A 20,134-nucleotide genomic window follows, 5' to 3' on the forward strand; every position below is an offset into this window, starting at 1 on the left:
CACAGTCCCACCAACAGTGTAAAAGTGTTCCTATTTCTCCACATCCTCTCCAGCAAATGTTGTTTCCTGACTTTTTAATGATTGCCATTCTAACTGGTGTGAGATGGTATCTCATTGTGGTTTTGATTTGCATTTCTCTGATGGCCAGTGATGGTGAGCATTTTTTCATGTGTCTTTTGGCTCCATAAATGTCCTCTTTTGAGAAGTGTCTGTTCATATCCTTTGCCCACTTTTTGATGGGGTTGTTTGTTTTTTTCTTGTAAATTTGTTGGAGTTCATTGTAGATTCTGGATATTAGCCCTTTGTCAGATGAGTAGGTTGTGAAAATTTTCTCCCATTTTGTAAGTTGCCTGTTCACTCTGATGGTAGTTTCTTTTGCTGTGCAGAAGCTCTTGAGTTTAATTAGATCCCATTTGTCAATTCCGGCTTTTGTTGCCATTGCTTTTGGTGTTTTAGACATGAAGTCCTTGCCCATGCCTATGTCCTGAATGGTAATGCCTAGGTTTTCTTCTAGGGTTTTTATGGTTTTAGGTCTAACGTTTAAGTCTTTAATCCATCTTGAATTAATTTTTATATAAGGTGCAAGGAAGGGATCCAGTTTCAGCTTTCTACATATGGCTAGCCAGTTTTCCCAGCACCATTTATTAAATAAGGAATCCTTTCCCCATTGCTTGTTTTTGTCAGGTTTGTCAAAGATCAGATAGTTGTAGATATGTGGCATTATTTCTGAGGGCTCTGCTCTGTTCCATTGATCTATATCTCTGTTTTGGTACCAGCACCATGCTGTTTTGGTTACTGTAGCCTTGTAGTATAGTTTGAAGTCAGGTAGTATGATGCTTCCAGCTTTGTTCTTTTGGCTTAGGATTGACTTGGCGATGCAGGCTCTTTTTTGGTTCCATATGGACTTTAAAGTAGTTTTTTCCAATTCTGTGAAGAAAGTCATTGGTAGCTTGATGGGGATGGCATTGAATCTATAAATTACCTTGGGCAGTATGGCCATTTTCACGATATTGATTCTTCCTACCCATGAGCATGGAATGTTCTTCCATTTGTTTGTATCATCTTTTATTTCCTTGAGCAGTGGTTTGTAGTTCTCCTTGAAGAGGTCCTTCACATCCCTTGTATGTTGGATTCCTAGGTATTTTATTCTCTTTGAAGCAATTGTGAGTGGGAGTTCACTCATGATTTGGCTCTCTGTTTGTCTGTTATTGGTGTATAAGAATGCTTGTGATTTTTGTACATTGATTTTGTATCCTGAGACTTTGCTGAAGTTGCTTATCAGCTTAAGGAGATTTTGGGCTGAGACGATGGGATTTTCTAGATATACAATCATGTCATCTGCAAACAGGGACAATTTGACTTCCTCTTTTCCTAATTGAATACCCACTATTTTCTTCTCCTGCCTAATTGCCCTGGCCAGAACTTCCAACACTATGTTGAATAGGAGTGGTGAGAGAGGGCATCCCTGTCTTGTGCCAGTTTTCAAAGGGAATGCTTCCAGTTTTTGTCCATTCAGTATGATATTGGCTGTGGGTTTGTCATAGATAGCTCTTATTATTTTGAGATATGTCCCATCAATACCTAATTTCTTGGGAGTTTTTAGCATGAAAGGTTGTTGAATTTTGTCAAAGGCCTTTTCTGCATCTATTGAGATAATCATGTGGTTTTTGTCTTTGGTTCTGTTTATATGCTGGATTACATTTATTGATTTGCGTATATTGAACCAGCCTTGCATCCCAGGGATGAAGCCCACTTGATCATAGTGGATAAGCTTTTTGATGTGCTGCTGGATTTGGTTTGCCAGTATTTTATTGAGGATTTTTGCATCAATGTTCATCAAGGATATTGGTCTGAAATCCTTTTTTTTGGTTGTGTCTCTTTCCGGCTTTGGTATCAGGATGATGCTGGCCTCATCAAATGAGTTAGGGAGGATTCTCTCTTTTTCTATTGATTGGAATACTTTCAGAAGGAATGGTACCAGTTCCTCCTTGTACCTCTGGTAGAATTCGGCTGTGAATCCATCTGGTCCTGGACTCTTTCTGGTTGGTAAGCTATTGATTATTGCCACAATTTCAGCTCCTGTTATTGGTCTATTCAGAGATTCAACTTCTTCCTGGTTTAGTCTTGGGAGCATGTATGTGTCGAGGAATTTATCCATTTCTTCTAGATTTTCTAGTTTATTTGCGTAGAGGTGTTTGTAGTATTCTCTGATGGTAGTTTGTATTTCTGTGGGATCGGTGGTGATATCCCCTTTATCATTTTTTATTGCATCTATTTGATTCTTCTCCCTTTTTTTCTTTATTAGTCTTGCTAGCGGTCTATCAATTTTGTTGATCCTTTCAAAAAACCAGCTCCTGGATTCATTCATTTTTTGAAGGGTTTTTTGTGTCTCTATTTCCTTCAGTTCTGCTCTGATTTTAGTTATTTCTTGCCTTCTGCTAGCTTTTGAATGCGTTTGCTCTTGCTTTTCTAGTTCTTTTAATTGTGATGTTAGGGTGTCAATTTTGGATCTTTCCTGCTTTCTCTTGTGGGCATTTAGTGCTATAAATTTCCCTCTACACACTGCTTTGAATGCATCCCAGAGATTCTGGTATGTTTTGTCTTTGTTCTCGTTGTTTTCAAAGAACATCTTTATTTCTGCCTTCATTTTGTTATGTACCCAGTAGTCATTTAGGAGCAGGTTGTTCAGTTTCCATGTAGTTGAGTGGTTTTGAGTGATTTTCTTAATCCTGAGTTCTAGTTTGATTGCACTGTGATCTGAGAGATAGTTTGTTATAATTTCTGTTCTTTTACATTTGCTGAGGAGAGCTTTACTTCCAAGTATATGGTCAATTTTGGAATAGGTGTGGTGTGGTGCTGAAAAGAATGTATATTCTGTTGATTTGGGGTGGAGAGTTCTGTAGATGTCTGTTAGGTCCGCTTGGTGCAGAGCTGAGTTCAATTCCTGGATATCCTTGTTGACTTTCTGCCTCGTTGATCTGTCTAATGTTGACAGTGGAGTGTTAAAATCTCCCATTATTAATGTGTGGGAGTCTAAGTCTCTTTGTAGGTCACTCAGGACTTGCTTTATGAATCTGGGTGCTCCTGTATTGGGTGCATATATATTTAGGATAGCTCTTCTTGTTGAATTGATCCCTTTACCATTATGTAATGGCCTTGTCTCTTTTGATCTTTGTTGGTTTAAAGTCTGTTTTATCAGAGACTAGGATTGCAACCCCTGCCTTTTTTTGCTTTCCATTTGCTTGGTAGATCTTCTTCCATCCTTTTATTTTGAGCCTATGTGTGTCTCTGCCCGTGAGATGGGTTTCCTGAATACAGCACACTAATGGGTCTTGAGTCTTTATCCAATTTGCCAGTTTGTGTCTTTTATTTGGAGCATTTATTCCATTTACATTTAAAGTTAATATTGTTATGTGTGAATTTGATCCTGTCATTATGATGTTAGCTGGTTATTTTGCTCGTTAGTTGATGCGGTTTCTTCCTAGTCTCGATGGTCTTTACATTTTGGCATGATTTTGCAGCGGCTGGTACCGGTTGTCCCTTTCCCTGTTTAGCGCTTCCTTCAGGAGCTCTTGTAGGGCAGGCCTGGTGGTGACAAAATCTCTCAGCATTTGCTTGTCTGTAAAGGATTTTATTTCTCCTTCACTTATGAAGCTTAGTTTGGCTGGATATGAAATTCTGGGTTGAAAATTCTTTTCTTGAAGAATGTTGAATATTGGTCCCCACTCTCTTCTGGCTTGTAGAGTTTCTGCTGAGAGATCCGCTGGTAGTCTGATGGGCTTCCCTTTGAGGGTAACCCGACCTTTCTCTCTGGCTGCCTTTAACATTTTTTCCTTCATTTCAACTTTGGTGAATCTTACAATTGTGTGTCTTGGAGTTGTTCTTCTCGAGGAGTATCTTTGTGGTGTTCTCTGTATTTCCTGAATCTGAATGTTGGCCTGCCTTGCTAGATTGGGGAAGTTCTCCTGGATGATATCCTGCAGAGTGCTTTCCAACTTGGTTCCATTCTCCCCGTCACTTTCAGGTACACCAATCAGACGTAGATTTGGTCTTTTCACATAGTCCCATATTTCTTGGAGGCTTTGCTCATTTCTTTTTATTCTTTTTTCTCTAAACTTCCCTTCTCACTTCATTTCATTCATTTCATCTTCCATCACTGATACCCTTTCTTCCAGTTGATCGCATCGGCTACTGAGGCTTCTGCATTCTTCACATAGTTCTCGAGCCTTGGTTTTCAGCTCCATCAGCTCCTTTAAGCACTTCTCTGTATTGGTTATTCTAGTTATACATTGTTCTAAATTTTTTTCAAAGTTTTCAACTTCTTTGCCTTTGGTTTGAATATCCTCCCGTAGCTCAGAGTGATTTGATCATCTGAAGCCTTCTTCTCTCAGCTCATCAAAGTCATTCTCCATCCAGCTTTGTTCCGTTGCTGGTGAGGAACTGTGCTCCTTTGGAGGAGGAGAGGCACTCTGCTTTTTAGAGTTTCCGGTTTTTCTGCTCTGTTTTTTCCCCATCTTTGTGGTTTTATCTACTTTTGGTTTTTGATGATTGTGATGTACAGATGGGTTTTTGGTGTGGATGTCCTTTCTGTTTGTTAGTTTTCCTTCTAACAGACAGGACCCTCAGCTGCAGGTCTGTTGGAGTACTCGGCCATGTGAGGTGTCAGTCTGCCCCTGCTGGGGAGTGCCTCCCAGTTAGGCTGCTTGGGGGTCAGGGGTCAGGGACCCACTTGAGGAGGCAGTCTGCCTGTTCTCAGATCTCCAGCTGCGTGCTGGGAGAACCACTGCTCTCTGCAAAGCTCAGATGGAAATGCAGAAATCACCCGTCTTCTGCGTCACTCACGCTGGGAGCTGTAGACCGGAGCTGTTCCTATTCGGCCATCTGGGCTCCCGACCCCAGAAATGTTAAGTTTCAAGCTTTAAAACCAGAAGGGTCAATTTCTATGTTTATCAAAAGAAATATATATATACATATATATATTTATATTTATGGAACTATTGCGTAGGTTTCAAGAGTATATAAGAAATATATTACCTTTTTTGTGCTACTTTGACCTTTATTACCAGGTAAAATATAATAAAGCTTTATGATGTTCATTTTTAGAAATGGAGATTTATCTACATCATACTGGCTATATTACAAAAATAAAATTTTTCTTATATAGATGCTCAGTTTTATGCATTTAGCTATAAAATGTGAATACAAAATGCTCACATAATGTGTTATTTATATAGTGACTACCCTATTTTATTAAGTGTTTAAATGATGCTGTTGAAATACTACTATTTATTACAGCATAAATACTATTATTTTATTATTAGTACTATGGGTATTTAATTTTAGGAAAGCTAACTGTGACACTGTGCTGACATCAAGGATAAAAAGGAGATAGCATTTTAAAAGGCAATAACCCTCAAGAAGCCTGGTGGTTATTTAAACACATTGTAGGGACATGCCAGGATGTTGAAGATGAAAAATGCAAGCCTTGAAATATGATCTCCTCCAAATAACTAACATTCAAGACCAAGCGGGTGGGGGAACACAATTAGCAATTCTAGCTTTTGAATTATTGTGGAAAGGAACAGAGGAAGCAAAGGAGTAAGGATGGATCAAGGAGACGGTCATGTTGGGCTAAAATTTGTCTCTGTGTTTTGTCTGAGACTAGAGTCCTCTTTGTTTCAGGATTTTAAAGTTTTCGACTCTGTGACAAGTATCCAAGTGCCTCATATGAGTTTAAGGTCCTTATTGTAGCATTGTCTGACTTTAACCCTCTAAAATGGGAAGATAATGAAAGGGAAAGGAATGAAGAAATATAAAAAGTATAATAAGTGTAGTTTAACTCTACTTTCACAAGCTTTAAGACACTGATATTCTTGTAAAACCTTTATAAAGTATTCTTGACCAGTAAACTGAAGATCTAAAGAATATCAGAAGCAGAAAGGGCCTGGCTTTTGAAAGAAAGCTTCGAATCTGCAGTACAGATATGTTCCAGGTCAAAAAAAAAAAAGTTAAACAGTGAGGAAGTCTTTTGGATCCAGGGTTATTGAAGACGTTAAGTGACTTTGTAGAGTTTTTCTACTGAGGTAATTAAAAAAAAAAAAGGTTAGTCTACATATTGTACTTTTCATGAGATTCTGAAGCAGTGGTCTTCAAATTCTAGTTTCTGTAAGTAGAACTTTGGAAATTTGTGAAAATTGTAGATTCTTGTATCCTACCCTAAAGATTATGATCCAACGTGCTCAAATTCTAACACCAACATACCCCATGCTGGGGAGGGGTGAAGGAGTATCATGCCTTTGAAGGAATTTAGCCAAGTGAAAGGATTCAATTAAAATATCTACAATATTATAAAGGATGTAGCTAAGGAAAATGAAAGATTGTTTGCACTATTCATAAAGTGGAATAAGAAACCTTAAGCCTTATTTTGAGTAATTTATTAATAATAAATTATAAAAGTATGTTTCATATATATGTATACATGTACTTACATATGCAAATATATCAACTTATTTCATCTTTATGCTGACCTTAGATGTTATTATTATTCCCACTTATTATGTGGAAATAATGAAGCTGAAAGAAATAATTTGCTCTAGATCACTGAGGACAGCATCAAAATTCTAACTCAGGAATATCTGGTTACAAATTCTGTGTTCAACATCACTCACCTACTTTTATTACCAATAATGTTGTAGGACTTGTTATGTATAGAGAATGTGCTATCAGAGAAAAGAAAGAGGTTCATAAAATGTTTTAAAAACTTGATCAATAACAGACACTAAAAGAAGCCAAGATCTTCAAGGGTAATATCAGGGAAAATGTTTTACATTTTGGGGCTGCTTCTGGAGTCAGATCACTACCTGGAAGGATGTTAGGTCTACCTCAAAATGACAATTCCTTTGTTCTCACAACACGGAAGTGGGAATCTTTGCAGTGTACGATACATTTTGTAACTTCCCATTGTTTCATGTTGACATCAATAATTATAAGTATATAAGCAACATTTCATCATCAGTTTGAACCCATTTAAGAAATATAATCTGATTAATTTTATTGGCAAATTTTGATACTAAATAGATAAAATCAGAGGCAGAAATGAATACAGATATTTTAACTAATTATGAAAGTTTAAAATATTTTAATTTAAAGTGAGATTACTTTAGAACAATATCATGATAAATGTAAGCATGAAATTTTTTTTTTTTTTTTTGAGACAGAGTCTCGCCCTGTCGCCCAGGCTGGAGTGCAATGGCACGATCTCGGGTCACTACAACCTCTGTCTCCCGGGTTCAAGCAATTCTCCCTCCTGCCTCAGACTCCTGAGTAGCTGGGATTACAGGCCACCATGCCTGGCTAATTTTTGTATTTTTTAGTTGAGATGGGGTTTCACCATGTTGGTCATGCTGGTCTTGAACTCCTGACCTTGTGATCACCCGCCTTGGCCTCCCAAAGTGCTGCGATTACAGACGTGAGCCACCACGCCTGACCATGAAATTTTTAAAAGTCACTGTAGCTTTTATGCTTACTATTCTATTGGTATCTATCTACTGATGATATGCTCAGAAACAACTTGAATTTAGGTATATTATAAAGTGACAAGCTATAAAACGAAATTTTAGTGCCCTTGATCTGAATTTCTTTTTTTTTTTTTTCTTTTTTTGAGACGGAGTCTTGCTCTATCGCCCAGACTGGAGTGCAGTGGCGTGATCTTGGCTCACTGCAAGCTCCGCCTCCTGGGTTCATGCCATTCTCCTGCCTCAGCCTCCCAAGTAGCTGGGACCACAGGCACCGGCAACCCTGCTGGGCTAATTTTTTGTATTTTTAGTAGAGACGGGCTTTCACCGTGTTAGCCAGGATGGTCTCGATCTCCTGACCTCATGATCCGCCTGCCTCGGCCTCCCAAAGTGCTGGGATTACAGGTGTGAGCCACCATGGCCGGCCTGAATTTCTTTCAAAAGGTTTTGAAAAGTAGAATGTTTTAGTTAATAAACTCAGACAAATATTTTTGGTGACCATGTCTTTTAATCGAAGCATCTTATAAAGAGTTTGGGACTACTTTAAGAAGATTCTAGGCCAGGCGTGGTGCTCACGCCTGTTATCCCAGCACTTTGGGAGGTTGAGGCGGGTGGATCACCTGAGGTCAGGAGTTCGAGACCAGCCTGGTCAACATGGGAAAACCCCATCTCTACTGAAAATACAAAAATTAGCCAGATATTGTGACATAGGCCTGTAATCCCAGCTACTTGGGAGGCTGAGGCAGGAGAATCACTTGAACCCAGGAGGTGGGGGTTGCAGTGAGCAAAGATCATGCCACTGCACTCCAGCCGGGGCTGGAGAGTGACTCTCCATCTCAAATAAATAAATAAATAAAGATTCTCATCCCCAAATAGAAATTATAACAAATGTGATTTGAACTAAATCATGACTTTGTTAAATTCAAAACATACATCTTAGGCAGTGGTGGTATGTTTGTACAAAATGTTATATGTATGTGTGTGTGTATATGTGTGTGTATGTATGTGTATATATATGTGTGTGTGTGTGTGTGTGTGCATACATTTATATGTTTTTTCACAATAGAGGGCTAACCTTATACATTTTCAGATTTCATTGATATATTTCAGCTAATGTTTCCACATTACAAACCTTGACTAACATGCTTCTTCAGTTTTTGTTTCATAAAAAAATTTCAAAGTTCAGAGATATCAAAAAAGTTGGCTATGTCAATGCTGATTTTTTTTCTTTGTAATGATAAGGTATCTTGTCCTTCAAGAAAAGCTCCTATCAATATGAGGGCTTTATTAAATCTAATTCCTAGCTTATCATATATTGCTTTTTAGAGAAGATTTTAAAACATATTTAGTTTTGTTTGCAACTATTTTACTTAGGATTCCTTATGATCCTGACTCCTGACATACACTTACATTAAGCCATTGATGTCAGCAACAGAACGGATAAAACACAGCCCATAATTTGTTTTGTGTGTAATTTTAATCAATACTCCCTCTGCTGGTTTAACAGGAAAAAAGCTCCAAGGACAGCTCTTATTACCAGATGTTTATAGAATCATTTTGCTATTAGAGAAGCATTAAAAACAAAGTCAGAAGTCAAGGCAATTTATTAGCTTTATTTGTATAGCTATTCCATTTTAATTCACACTATTAATCTAAGTAGGAAAAACAGATACTGGAGGCAATTACTTTTCTTTTACTAAGATAATTTCATAAAACCATTATACTTTGGTGGTAGTTTTTTCTATCCTTTCATTTTGATTGTATTATTTTTCATAAAATTTGGAATTTTTTTCTCCTGTAAACCCAACAACTGAATAAACAATGCAGTCTAACATTAAATGTGATGCAGATTCGTAACCATCTTGTTTTCCTCTCTTTCTCTGCAGGCACTCCATCTGCACTGTGTACATTGAAGTGCTTCCACCAAATAATCAAAGCCCTCCTCGCTTCCCACAGCTGATGTATGGCCTTGAAATTAGTGAAGCCATGAGGGTTGGTGCTGTTTTATTAAATCTACAGGTATGTTCCTTGGGGTGTGTGTGTGTGTGTGTGTGTGTGTAAATTCTAAAGTGACAAGCTTGGCATTTAATGAGTTTATATTTGTGTATGGAGGGAAAAACCTCACATGCTTGCCTCCACTCTAGTGAATGAAAATTCCATCTGGAAAGGAAAGCAAGGGTAATATGGATGGAGGGTTTCCACAGCTAATCTATTCTATTGATCGCCACAATTGAAGAACTAACGTTTGGCTGGCAGGGATTAGCTGCAATCATTACAGGAGAGAATGAAGAGATTGGAAACACGTACTTGAATATTTTATACTTTGGATCCAAACTGCAGCTGACTATTATTTTCTGTCTTGTATGGCTTTTCTCCAGCTGGATTTATTTTTGCTGCAGTCTTGTGTAGGGGAATTAACTTTGTACTCAAAGGCTGATGGTAGGCATTCTAATTCTGAGACAAACCCCACTTCATTTTATGGCCATAGGCAAATCTTGTAATTGCTGTGTTTTTTATTCCTTTACAAGAAGGGGGTAGTGCTAGCTGATATTTTTATTTGCAGCTAGAGATTCATGAGCATATGTGTTACTTGCAAGATGATAGCTTGGTGTTCACTGTTTATATATTTCTGACCAAAGTGTCTTTGGCCAGGAAAAGCTCTATCTTTGACTGAATATGCAGCTTCAAGTTGGGCTAAATACGGTGTTGATATATTTTTACTTTGCTATGCCAATCATAAGAATCATAAGATGACATACTATTTTCTGTATGAACGTTCAGAGAACAGAGTTTGTCTTCTGGTGTTATGTGGGAATTGCAGAAGCTTATGAAGCTGGCCTTGAAGCCTAGGGGAGATTTTAACATGACTGACCCAGGAAAATCCCAGCATCAATCTTTACCATCAGCTGATGTGACATAAGGCACAGCTACATCTTGCTTAAATCCCATTCGAATATTAACACCCTGTCACTTAAATCCGGATGATATAAAAGTGAAGATTTCATAGAATGTTTGTATTGAAAATGATGCAAAAATAACAAAACACATCAATCTTATTTTTGAGATGTGGAAAGCTAACCCCATAGAAAGTAACTGATGCTTAAAATCAGTTGATTGAGTTTTCATCACTTCTAAAACAGGGCTATTTCTGTTATATCCTACTGATTACTGATAGCTACTGAAATTTTCTTGGCATTACCAAGTACTACTTTGTGTCTCTACTCTAATATTTATTCTGTTGCTTTTCTCCAGGTACTTAGAGAGAGTTTGCTTTAATTGATCATTTAATATTGAAACAAAATTATATGAAGGTAGAGATATTAGTAATATGGAAATTTGGAGGATTTTTGTGAAATAATTAAAAGAAAGGGAATAAAACCTACAGTCTTTTTAGGAGGAAAAAAAGTCAAAGTATTGTAATGATAAAGAATAGAAAAAATCAAATATTAAAAAATCAAATATTAAAAATCAAAAATCAAATATAATCAAATAGAAAAAATCAAGTATTGTAATGATAAAGAATAGAAAAAATCAAATATAAAAAATCAAATAGAAAATAAAATCAAATATTAAATGAACAAAGACATGTTCATTTAATGGAGTAATAAGATCTTTGTCTTTACATTCATGGGAATTCATTTATTGAAGCAAGAAAAAAATAAGAGAAAGAAAACGAAAACAAAATAAATCTTATGTGTATAAGATTCAGGTCAAGAAAAAATTATACATTTTATATTTAAATATTTCTCAAGTATGTGCCTTTATGTAATTTAACTTTCTATGAAGTAAGACATAATTTTACTTGTAAAGTGGCTCAGGTTTCATTTTAATAAAATCCAGGAAGATCTAGGAAACATATTATAGTTCAATAATTCTACCTGTGAGTTAAAGATGAAAAGAAGTTGGCCTTTTTCATATTTCAAATTTCTCTGGTACAAAGGCTGAAAAAATACTTGAAATGACATTTCTATTCACCCTTTGTGCTTCTGGTAGAAGGAAAAGAAAGGATGCCAACTGTAGTGGCAGTCTCTGTTAGAAAGAACAAGGGTGATACTTTTCATAGGCAACTAACCACCCCTTTTGTTCATGATCAACTGAGACTACATTTAAACTAGTGATCTAAAAGTTGAAAAGCTTCCGTCAAATTACTCTTCAAAAGTCTTCTAATAAGAAGATGCATTGGAGGTACCCTGGCTGCCTCCATCCTCATCCTTTTCACACTCTAGCACTACCTACTGCTGACTCACTGCTCAATTTGGAAGACAGAATTTGAGGGGAAATATAGTTTTGAAGATAGCAGCAAATTGGCTTCAAACTAATCTGTTTTGATGGAGATCAAAGTCGTTTCTTTTCAGGCAACAATTCTTGTTTCCCCTCCTCCCACTTCCCCTTTTAAGAATGGGCCTTTTATGGTATCCAAAAGTTGTTTGAGAAGCAGTGATTTTCCTCAGTGCATGAATGTTGTTTTGCCTGATGGCTGTATTGATCGGGCGTTCCCTTAAGGAAAATAGGGCTCTGCTTTCTCAAACCTGTTATGCTAATAAGGGTTAGTTATAGGTAGATTTTTTTTCCTCCAGCGTTCTCACCGGCCAGTGAAACTTGTCACAGTCAAATGCTGGAGCCAGACCACACCGAAATCATGAGAGCCAGTCATGTGCATCTCTTCCTGACTCTGTGTGCAGTTATGTCATGTTACCAGCTAAACATTGCTATGGTGGGCATATTTATGCCACAGAAATCATCAAATACAACAAATCAGTGCCTTTCACTTCAAAGTTTTTTTGTTAAGCATTCATCAGCACACCACCCAATACAGAGCTAATTTCCTCAAGTATTTACATCAACAGAGTATGTTCACTCAAGCAGCTTCCTCCCTCTTTGTCTCTTTGAATTTTTTATCTATTTTTATCATACTAAAGATGAGGCAAGGGTACTAAATAAAACTATGTTTTATACTCAAATATTCAAGTATTTCTCTTCTTCACAAAAGCATTATTTCCTTCCAAATTACCCTTTCATGTAACTCACATTCCATTTGGCCCACCCCACCACCATTTGCATATTTCTCCTTTTTTAAACACAAAATTTCCATGTATCATCTCTGCCGTCTCATCCCATAAAATAGTAACACAGTTGACCCTTGAACAACCCAAGTTTGAAATGCACAGATCCACTTATATGCAGATTTTTTGAGAGATATAATATAAATCCTGCCGATTTGGAGAGCCAACCTTTTGTATACAAAAGGTTCCATAAGACCCACTGTGGGACTTCAGTATGTGTAGATTTTTTATATACTCAGAAGTCATGGAACCAGTCCCCTGTTTACCACCAGGGAGCTGTAATTAACACTTAGCGTGGCATTTAATATGGGGTCAGGCACTTCTTATTTACTTTAAATTCTTTACTTATGGTATCATTAAGGATAGTTAGCTCATATTATGGACACATACACAAACTCAAAATCTCAGTGATTTAAAACAAACAATATATATTTCTTACTCACACTATATGTCCATCATGGATCGTCTCCAGCTCTGTTTTTCATCGTTTGTACTTCCCTTCAGAATAGTGGAGCAGCTTCTATGTAGGGAAATGTTTTTCTAATAACAAACAAACAAAAGTATAAATTTAAAAAATGGGTTAGTTCAATAGAGTTTGATAAATCAGTGTTCAACAAGTTATCTTAATTCAAATTATTACATTTTTTTTACCATAATGTATATTGATCGTTTATTTGAGTTTATTTCTAATTTTTTACTTACTAACCGAGGTATGTTACTGAATGTCAGCTGCGTTAACTTTCTTTTAAGAGGCTATATTTCTTTGACATATGTATAATGCATCATTTCACTTGGTCATTAACCTGACCCTACAAACAGGTCGATCTTATTATCGTTATTATCGGGAAAATGAAAAGAATGAGACTCAGAAATGGCAAGCTTTATGAGCCACATTAGTTTTTCTCCCTTTGATTAATAAATCAGTGCTCTATCCACTACATCACATTCTTTTAGATTAGGCTGTAGAGAACTATTATATTTTATTTTACCTGTTTTTGGAAGGATGGGAATGTTTTGTATTACATTAGTTCTGTATTTTCCAAAGGTTAATTTTGTAATGTTATATTGGGGTAAATGTACTAATGTTTAAAAATACATACAATTTATTTTAAGGCTCTTATGAAGAAATACTTTAGAGAAATATGAATTGACTATTTTCCTCACTTGGAGATTATAGAATAGAATACAGATAAGAACCTGAATAAAGCACAGTCGAGCAAAAGTTATTCATTTCTCAGATATTATCTCAAAAAGTTCCCGATTCTGAGTACAATACTCCAAAAAATCCAAGTAAGAGAGATCTCAAATAGTACTAGATAACATTATTTTATAAATAGATGAGGTTGAAATGTTTGCTAGTCCAGTGTTATTATAGAAAAAGTCTGGCTAAGATTGAGAGAAGAAAATCCAAAAGAAATTCACACAAAAAAGGGAAGATCACCATTCAACACTCTAATCGAGTAGCTGCTTAGATTTGAGTCAGTACAACTAAAACAGGGGAGAGAACACTGGAGAGAAATGTGGTGGTGGAGTGGGCAGTTGGCAAGAAAGCATGAACTGTCCCCTTGAAGATCTTGCCCAGTATTTTAGGTGAGATCAATCCTGTCTGGATCCGTAAATCTCAGAGTTTGTGCTTGTAACTATAAATAAAATAAAGGATATTGAAGCAAGTGAAGAAGAGAGGTTTGCACATCAAGACGTAAGACAGGCTACCACCTGGACATTAGCTAAATGATACATTAGAATTCCATAAGGTGCCACTAGATCACAGGATTGTTGCTTGATATTGAGCCTCTTAACGGTGGAATTTATTGGGGGTCCTTCCTCTAGCACAGTAATCCTAGAACAACCTCAATACAGATAATTTGTCTAAAGAATACATTTTTCTTTCTTCATCCTCTCTATCCCAGCACCAGAGGGAAAATAAAAGGAAAAAAGACAAGAACATGTGTGAGATTATCACATCCACCCACCTTATTCCCAGTCCTTAGAAATAAAATTAGTTTTAAAATAATGAAGAAAATAATTAAAAAATAACGAGTAAGGCATCATATTAATTAAAATGAGATAGTTTTGCAAAATAACAATTATAGACATAAATTGAGACATCACTGATGAAGCTAGCTACACAGCAGAAATGAAGATGATCAACACAAAAGCCTGAAAACATCTTGGGAAGAATAAAACTGTTTCATTTTATTCTTAAGGAGCTGATATTCCTTATTCAAACTGAGTATAATATAATGCAGGCTTGGACTTTTGTATTTACAACAAAAGCAAGAAAAAGGAAAAGATTTGGAAACTTTATGAAGGTACTATAAGGGTTAACAATTAAAAATTAAACAATGAAAATATTCAGCTGGCCCTTCCTCACTCCATTTCTAGACTCCTAATTGGATATTTTCCTACATTATGTGTTGAGCAAAGGTATAAAGTATATTATTCTCAAGGCCTTGATATTTGTTCCAACATGGCTTATTTACGATAAAATTCTTAGTTCCTTTAACACTTCTACAAATAGTCAAAATATGCAGTTATCAGCATCGAGTGTGTGCCTGATTGAAAAGAACAATCACTTATGAACTAGTGTTGAATCAAATGATCCATTCACCTACTGCTGGTGAGGTCATCCTAAGAGAAATTCAACCACAGTTTGCCAAATGGATAACAAATGTATACATGGGGAATGGAATAAAAGTATGACCCTCTTTGCACTTAATATGTTCCTTTAGGAGTGAAGGATTGGGATTTAGGAGAAGATAAAAGCTGGCAATTTTCCTTTGACTTAAAATGTTTTTCTTATTGTTCTTTTTTTTTGTTTTTGGCTGCTACTTTCTTATTTATGTTAACCTATGGACTTAACATCTGAAAATGAGTGGTAGTGAAAACAATAATTTACTTGAAATATGTCAGTATTGATTTTAAAATAACAAAGAACATTTACAGTGAAGCACAGATTGACCAAGTACAGTTCCTGGGTAAAATGGCCTGTATTTTGAGAGACAAGTAAGATAGAATACTTTTTGTATTTTAAAAGGTTTGTAAGTAATGTATAAACAAACAAAAATATGGAACCAAACAACAGAAATTAAAGAATACTATGCAGAGTCCATGTGTGAACCACAAAGCCTACAATTTTTACATTTGACCTTTTACTTTTTTTGTGAAAGTTCAGATGTACTGACCTTTGAATGATTGATAATCATTCAAAAATAAGCAGAAAGTGTCCATTATATTTACGTAAAGTATAAAGCCAATTTTAAAATAGAAAATATATTTTTAAAAATGTTTGTACCCCTATAATGTAGCATTAGTTTATTATATTAAATTAATTAAGGGATCATACATTTAACCATGTCAAAGATGTATCTCACATTAGCTAGCTAAAAATACAAGCAGGATTACTTGTCAAGAATATATTCAATAAATATTTATTAAAATAATGGGGACTGTCATATTTTGTATTTAAGGTACATAAGGAGGCAGAATTTTAAGTGGTTGGTTAATAGGAGGGAGGTTGATTGTCTTTAGTGTAGGGAAGAGGAGATTAAATGAGATAGCAGGTAAATTGCAAAGAGTTTGAAATGTAGAAAAAAGTGTTTGAGAGGCTGAGGGGTTGGATTACCTGAGGTCAGGAGTTCCAGACCCATCTGGCCAATATGGTGAATCCCCGTCTCTACTAAAAATACAAAAATTAACTGGGTGTGTTGGTGCATGCTTGTAATCCCAGATACTTGGGAGGCAAAGGCAGGAGAATCAGTTGCACCTGGGAAGCGGAGCTTGCAGTGAGCTGAGATCACGCCACTGCACACCAGCCTGGGCCACAGAGAGAGACTCTGTCTCAAAAAAAAAAAAAAAAAAAAAAAAAAAGAATAATAAATGGTAATTCTTTTTATTCCAATTTTCTAAAAGGAATCTGTTTTCCTGTTAACTCATAAACTCATAAAAGATTTTAGGGTGAACAGGAAGGTACTGGGCATTTGAAATAATGGATGAAAAAAGTGAAATGTAAAAGAATACAGGGGAATGGATACATTCCAAGAATTCCACTTTATTATTTTACTAGCTCTTCTATTGAGAAAAAAGGGTCAATTGCAATTTAAAGAACAAACTGACACTTTGGATGCTGAAGATACAGATGGCTAAGAGATCAATATTAATAATAATAGCATCAATACCTAATTTTAATTGATGCTATCATAAGCCAGGAACTACAGTAAGCACTTGAAAGCTTCTCCATTTTTAATACTCCCAACAAAGCAGAAGTAACTTTTCCTGTGTCAAAGAGAATCCTGTTGCAGATGTGGGATTAGAATGCAAGCTGTTCTACCCTACACTCTCTGTACTATTATTCTATGCTGTCTTCTCTAAGGAATGAAATTTCCTTATTCCCTTCAGCTTTGCTTAGACTTGTCAACAATCCCTTCAATAGCAAAGTACGTCTACCTACAAGGTGAATCATTGTTTTTCTTTCAAACATCTACTTGATAAGCTTTGACTTAATTTTTTGTGGTTGCTTCATGATTCTTAACAAAAGTAAAATAAAATTATTATACAGAAAGTGTCCACTGACACCCAGAACATATGAATGTTGCTACTGCTTTAAAACTTCTGGTTCCACCTACCAGTGAGGTGACTTGCTCTGGTGCTTTCATTCTCTTCCCTTTTCCTGGCTTTTTCTTGTTGGAAACTGCAATAACAGGTATAACAGCTCAGAGACAAATAGAGGAGAAAATAGAAAATGATGAGAAACAGACCAACAAGTTGAATGTTGCCACCTCCAGTTACCTGAAGGGAAAAAAAAACACACACACACATTTGACTAATGAACGAATTCGGTGTAAGTCTAAAAAGGTGTTTTGTCAGCTGGCAGCATGTGTTTTCTTTTAATCTTTATCCATTCTTCTCATTTTTGAATAGTTTCAAGAAGCCATCGAATTTAATGACTGTGCCTCAAGGAATTATTATTTTTAGCCCTGAGGAAAAATTTCTGCTGCCTTGATCTCACTACAGAATTGATCTTATTCCAAAACAGTTTGAATTAAATGCAAGCTGTCTTACAGCATGACCCTCTGCATTAACAGGTCCTGTCAGAGGTATTAATTTGTTTTTCTGATATCTTTGAAAGGTTCTAGAAATTTCAGGGTTTTTCCTTCTCTTTCCTTTTTGTGATGAATATTTCTTGTAAAATAGGATGCATTTTTGCTCTGAAGATGATACAGGAGTTTATGATTCATGAATGTTTCACAGCTGGTTCAGGTACAGTATGCGTGAATCATAGGCACTGCATCGTAAAATTTACAATGTTGTGTGTATTACAAGGATTACTTGGGATATTTGCAATTTGCTCTTTTGCAATCAAAGATGCTTTTTTTATTTTTTTTCAGATTCATTATGTTTATTTCACGGCAATGCCCTTTTCCATCTTGTTCATCTGGCAAATTCCTACATATCTTTTATTATTGTAGTTGTAATAAAAATATGGAACACAATACTTACCATTATAACCATCTTTAAGTATACAATTCAGTGGCATTCAGTACATTCACATTTTTGTGCAACATGATCACCGTCTGTTTCCAGAACTTTCTCATTCTCCCAAACTGAAACTCTGTACTCACTAAACACTAACTCCCCAACCATCTGCCCGTAGCTCCTGGCACCCACCATATAACTATCTGTCTCTATTAATTTGACTATTATAGCTACCTTATATAAGTGGAATCATACAGCATGTGTCCTTTTGTGTCTGACTTACTTCATTTAGCAAAATGTATTGTTTGTTTTTCTTTTAATTTTGCCATTCTTTATTTTTCCATTTTTATTTAGATTCAAGGGGTACATGTACACGTTTATTATATGGGTATGTCACATGATGCTGATGTTTGAGGTACAATTAATCCTGTCGCCAAGGTAGTTAGCATAGCACCCAACAGTTGGTTTTTCCAGCCTTGCTGCTCTCCCTCTCAGCCAGCCCCCTCTAGTAGTCCCCAGTGTCTTTTGTTCCCAAGTTTATGTCCACGTGTATGCACCATTTATTTCTCACTTATAAGTGAGAACATGTAATATTTGTTGTTCTATTTCTGTGTTATTTCAATTAGGATGATGGCCTCCAGCTGCATCCAAGTTGCTACAAAGGACATGATTTCCTTTTTTATGGCTGTATAGTATTCTGTAGTGTATATGTGCCACATTTTCTTTACATGCTCCACCACCGATGGGCACTTACATTGATTCCATGTCCCTGCTATCATGAAGAGTACTGCTATGAGCATACAAATGCCTGTGTCTTTTCAGTCAATTTATTTTCTTTTGGGTGGCATTGCTGGGTCAGATGGTAGTTCTATTTTTAGTTCTTTGAGAAATCTCCAAACTGATTTCCACTGTGGCTGAACTAATTTACGTTCCTACCAAGAGTATATAAGTATTCTGTTTTCTCTGCAGCCTCCCATCGTCTGTTGTTGTTTTACTTTTAAATAATAGCCACCCTGACTGGTGTGAGTAGGTATCTCATAGTGGTTTTGACTTGCATTTCTCTGATGATTAGTGATATTAAGCATTTTTTTCATATATTTCTTGGCTACTTATGTCCCTTTTTGTTGAGAAGTGCCTATTAATGTCTTTTACTCATTTTTTGATGGAACTATTTGTTTTTGCTTGTTTAATTCTTTAAGCTACTTGTAGATTCTGAATATAAGACATTTGTTGGATGCATATTTTGGGAATATTCTCTCCTGTTCTGTAGGTTATCTGTTCACTCTGTCGATGGTTTCTTTTGCTGTGCAGAAGCTCTTTAGTTTAATTAGGTCCAACTTATCAATGATCATTTTTGTTGCAATTGCTTTCGAGGACCTAGTCATAAATCCTTTGCCAAAGTTGATGTCCAGAATAGTGTTTCCTAGGTTTTCTTCTAGGATTCTTATAGTTTTAGTTCTTACATTAAAATATTTGAGCCATCTTGAGTTAATTTTTGTATGTAGTAAAAGGTAGGTATCCAATTTCATTCTTCTGCATATAGCTCATCAGCTATCCAAGCTCCATTTATTGAATAGGGAGTCCTTTCCACACTGCTTATTTTTGTCAAGTGTTCCCTTTTTTAGCAGTGTTTTGTAGTTCTTCCTGCAGAGATCTTTTACCTCCTTGGTTAGATTTATGCCTAGGTATTTTACTTCTTTTGTGGCTGTTGTAAATTAAATTGTGTTCTTGATTTGGCTCTTAGTTATTGGTGTATAGAACTCCTACGGATTTTTGTTCATTGATTGTATCCTGATACCTTGCTAAAATTGTTGATCAGTTCTAATAACTTATTGAGAGAGTATTTAGGGTTTTCTAGGTATAAAATCGTATCACCAGTGAAGACAGATAGTTTTGTTTTTTTTTTTTTTACTATTTGGATGCTTTTGTTTCTTCTTCTTGCTTCCAACAAATATATGAAAAAAAAAGTTTGACATCTGGCCAGTGTTGTCTTGAATAGGAGTGGTGAGACAAGATCTCTCTGTCTTGATCCACTTCCAAGAGGAATGCTTGCAGTTCTGATCATTCAGTATGATGCTGGCT

The 20,134-nt window shown here is 36.0% G+C and overlaps 1 protein-coding gene across 4 annotated transcripts in view; it reads left to right on the forward strand.

The window, feature by feature from the left end:
* PCDH15 (protocadherin related 15) overlaps positions 1-20,134 on the forward strand; it is a 1,016,126-nt gene that overhangs the window by 672,414 nt on the left and 323,578 nt on the right. For all 4 annotated transcript variants that reach the window (XM_063669967.1, XM_063669968.1, XM_054435813.2 and 1 more), the window contains exon 15: positions 9,401-9,533. In XM_063669967.1, the coding sequence (XP_063526037.1) occupies positions 9,401-9,533 (133 nt within the window). The remainder of the gene's footprint in view (positions 1-9,400; positions 9,534-20,134) is intronic.

Source organism: Pongo pygmaeus, chromosome 8 (assembly GCF_028885625.2).
Source record: "Pongo pygmaeus isolate AG05252 chromosome 8, NHGRI_mPonPyg2-v2.0_pri, whole genome shotgun sequence".
Classification (NCBI taxonomy): domain Eukaryota; kingdom Metazoa; phylum Chordata; class Mammalia; order Primates; family Hominidae; genus Pongo; species Pongo pygmaeus.